Genomic DNA, 3,861 nt, shown 5'->3' on the forward strand with positions numbered 1-3,861 from the left:
TTTTTGTTGTTTGTAATTTTTATTCGCATGTGTGCGTAATGTTATAGTTGCCATAAAACTTGTTTTACAACTATGTAAAAAAAAAAAAATAAAATAAATAAATAAATATAAATAAAAAATTAGATATAAAAATAAATTTTATTTTATAACATTAGTTTTAAATATAGTTAATATGTGTAAAATAGAAAATATATACTCCCTCTTTAATTTTTTTAATATGTAAAACCATATAATTTTAACTACTTTTTCGTTTATAAATCTATTTATTCTATTAAGCAAATTCAGCACATTATAGTTTAATCATCCTGTTGTTTATTTATAAGATGAAACGAGAAAAAATAAAAAATAAAATAAATGATAAAATTGATAAAATTGATAAAAATAATACAAATCATATAATCAAAAAAAAGAAAAAAAGAAAGAAAAAAATAATTATTAATGTTAGAAGAAGAATTAAAAAAAAAGAAGTTATAAATAATGACATGAAAGAAAGAAGTACAAAAAAAAATGCATTAAATAAAGAAATTTCTAAATATAAGGGAAATAATATGAAATCTATAAATAAATTTGTATTTTTTGAAAAAGAATATAATCTTAATGAGGTATATTATATAAAAGTGAATCCATTTTTTTTTTTTTTTTTTTTTCTAATGTTTTTATTAAATAATTTAAAAAGACAAATAATTATTTTTGTATATCTTTTTTTTTTTACTTTTTGAATTATCTATATTAAGAAATATACTAAAATAGAATTTTTTAGTTTCCTGTATATTCAGTTATTTGTTTTATTTCTATTATAATTTTTTGTTAATATTTAAACAAATATATATATATTTTTTTTTTTTCTATGCAGATTGAAAACTGTCAAATATCAGAATTTCTTCTAAAAGCAGAAGATAAATAAGGAACTTATTCATTTAACCCTATAAAAAGCTTTTCTTGAATACAAACACAAATGGATATTTAAAGTTATAAGAAATATATGAATAAATATATTCATTTTTATTAATGAAAATAGTCTCTAATTAATTTTTATTTTTACCTGATATATAACAAATTGTATATTTTATATATTTTTACAATATACAAGAAATACTCTTAAATTTTTTTTTTTTTTTTTTTTTTTTTTAATTTTTAAAAAATAAGATAATATTATAATAAATAATAAAGTAATTAATATCTTCAAAAATGAAAAAAAAATTAAAAATAAAAACACAGATCTAATCTTTTTGTGATTTTTGGTTATTATCATGTTTTATATGTCAGAAAAGCAGTATCCTTTTTTTTAGTTGGGAATTGAAAAAAAAAAAACCATTCATTCTGTATTTATTTTTTCCATAATATTTTTAAATATTTAACAAATTAAAATATGTAAAATTTTTTATACACAATTTTTTAGAAGTATAAATGATAAAAACATAATTTAAAAGAACATACACTAATAAATATTTATTACTTTTTTTTTTTTTTTTTTTTTTTTTTAAAATTATATAGATAACCTTTTTTACACTTTATCATATAACTATTAAAGATAGTATATATTTTTATAAATTGAATTATTTCATTAGTTTCATATTATTAAAGTAATATTATTTAAAATAGCATGTTTATAATTCATAAATAATATAAATATATATATATATATATATGTAGTATAATTTAAACAAAAATTATTTCGTAAATAAAAAGAATGAAAAGAAAATTTGAATGTAATAAAAAAAAAAAAAGAAATATAAATACAATATATATTAAAAAATTCAAACTAAAAATTTTAATTTTCTATTTTTTCTTTTTTAGTAATTTTATCTTTGTGAAATTTATTCCGTATATATATAATTTCAATTTTATCATATTTTATATTATGTATTAAATATTTTTGCTTCAATTAAAATATTTTTATATTGTTTAAAAAAAGTATAATGAAATTATAATTTAATTTTTTTTTTTTCTTTTTTTTTTTTCTTTATTTTCTTATTCTACATTAATATAAAAAAGTTTATCTTTTTTTTGGTTTTGGTGTACTTCCTTCAGTAAAATTATTTTTTAATTTTCTTCTTAATGTTTTAATATATCTACATCTACCTGTTCCAGTGGTATTTCTTCTTTTAGCTTTTACTGACCAATTGAATCTTCTTTTTTTAGCACTTGGATATCCACAAGATGCGCATTTTTTTTTTTGTAAATGATAACTTCTTTTTCCACATCTTATACAAAGAAAGTGACTTTTTCCATTTCTTTTTCCGAATGACCCAGTACCTTTGCCAGCTTTACCCATTTTGTATAACTTTTATTATATAATTCTTAAAATTGAAAAATTTATTTATTTTAGATAAAAAAATTCTTATGAATTTTATATTTTTATTTTTGATATTTCATAAATATCAAACTTTTTTTTTTTCTTTAACTCTTGTAATATATTAACAAAAATGAAAATAAATTTTAATTTTTTTTTTTTTTTTTTTTTTTTTATCTCCAAGATGGTGTTAATTTTTTCTTATATTTAATGTTTTTTCTATTATATTTTTTTATTTTTTTATATTTTTTTTTTTTTTGTTTTTTTTTTTTTTTTTTTTTTTTTTTTTTTTTTTTTTTTGTATCGTCCTTTTATTTCATAAAAATTCTACATTAAATTTCAGATATTGTTTTGGCATATGAATTTTGTACTTTTAAATTACCTTATTTTTTTAATTTATTTTAATATAAAAAATAAAAAAAACTTTTCTATTTGAAACTCTTTTTTTTTTCTTATTTTTTTATAATACCAAAAAAAAAAAAAAAAAGAAAAAACTACATTATAAAATAATAATATTTTTTATTCAAATAAAATACTTTTAATAAAACAAATATTATGGAACATGTATTTTTTTTTTTTTAATTTATCATTAATATATTATAAAAAAATGTAAATAATACAAAATAAAAATAATTTATAAATATATGAAAAAAATAAATTTAAAAAGAATGAAAAAAGGTTTCTTTTTAAAAAGAAAAAAAAAAAATAAGTGTATTTAAATTTCTTATTTAAACGAGAAAAAGGAAATTTTTCTGAAAATCCCCTTTTATCCCTTGAGTTTTCTATTAATAAAATAAAAACATTTAATATTACCAAAATAAAAATAAAAACTCATAAATATAAATTTTTACATTTTTTAATAATTTATACACACGAATACAATTAAAATAAAAAGAAAAATTAAATATTTTTTTTTTAAATTTTTCCTATTTCATCTTCTACTATTAAATTTTTTTTTTAATTATTATTTAATCTACATTACTCCATCATATATATAGATAACTTCATTAGTAGTTAAAAGGTGATATATTTATTGTTTTTCATTTAAATATAATGAAATTAATATAATTTTATCTTTTCATTAAATATATAGTATAAATTCTGCATTCAAATCCTATTTAAAAGATATAGTTTGAAATGAACATACGTCCTAACAATATTTCTTTTTTAATTTTTTCTTATTATTTTGACATTTATTAAAATTAGCTTAAAGTATAGAAAATAATTAAAAAAAAAAAAAAAAAAAAAATGCAAGTTTCACATTAGTAAAAGATAGGGAACAAACAATTATGTAAAAAAAAAATAAAACATAATAAATAGAACAACTTGAAAAAAAAAAGAAAAAAAAGTTATACTTAATATATATAAAAGTAAATACTTAAAGACATTTTTATAAATAATTAAATTAGAACAATATATAAAAATAGAAAAATATAAATAATAAAATGTTAAAAATAATAAACGTCATTAAAACATTAAAATTTGTAAGATAAAAAAAAAAAAAAAAAAAAAAAAAAATAAAAAAATTAAAAAAAAAAAAAAAAAAAAAAAAAAAAAAAAAAAAAAAA

The 3,861-nt window shown here is 14.3% G+C and overlaps 2 protein-coding genes across 2 annotated transcripts; one reads left to right on the plus strand and one right to left on the minus strand.

Annotated features, from left to right (window-relative positions):
* Positions 1 to 323: 323 nt before the first annotated feature.
* PGAL8A_00046400 (conserved Plasmodium protein, unknown function) lies at positions 324 to 904 on the plus strand (the record flags this gene model as incomplete). The annotated part of the gene is made up of 2 exons (XM_028674482.1): positions 324 to 602; positions 854 to 904. The coding sequence occupies 2 exons, from the start codon at positions 324 to 326 to the stop codon at positions 902 to 904; spliced, it is 330 nt and encodes a 109-aa protein (XP_028530830.1).
* A 1,092-nt stretch (positions 905 to 1,996) lies between these two features.
* RPL37 (60S ribosomal protein L37, putative) lies at positions 1,997 to 2,275 on the minus strand (the record flags this gene model as incomplete). The annotated part of the gene is made up of 1 exon (XM_028674483.1): positions 1,997 to 2,275. The coding sequence occupies one exon, from the start codon at positions 2,273 to 2,275 to the stop codon at positions 1,997 to 1,999; it is 279 nt and encodes a 92-aa protein (XP_028530831.1).
* Between the last annotated feature and the right edge of the window lie 1,586 nt (positions 2,276 to 3,861).

Source organism: Plasmodium gallinaceum, assembly GCF_900005855.1.
Source record: "Plasmodium gallinaceum strain 8A genome assembly, contig: PGAL8A_v1_32, whole genome shotgun sequence".
Classification (NCBI taxonomy): Eukaryota; Apicomplexa; class Aconoidasida; order Haemosporida; family Plasmodiidae; genus Plasmodium; species Plasmodium gallinaceum.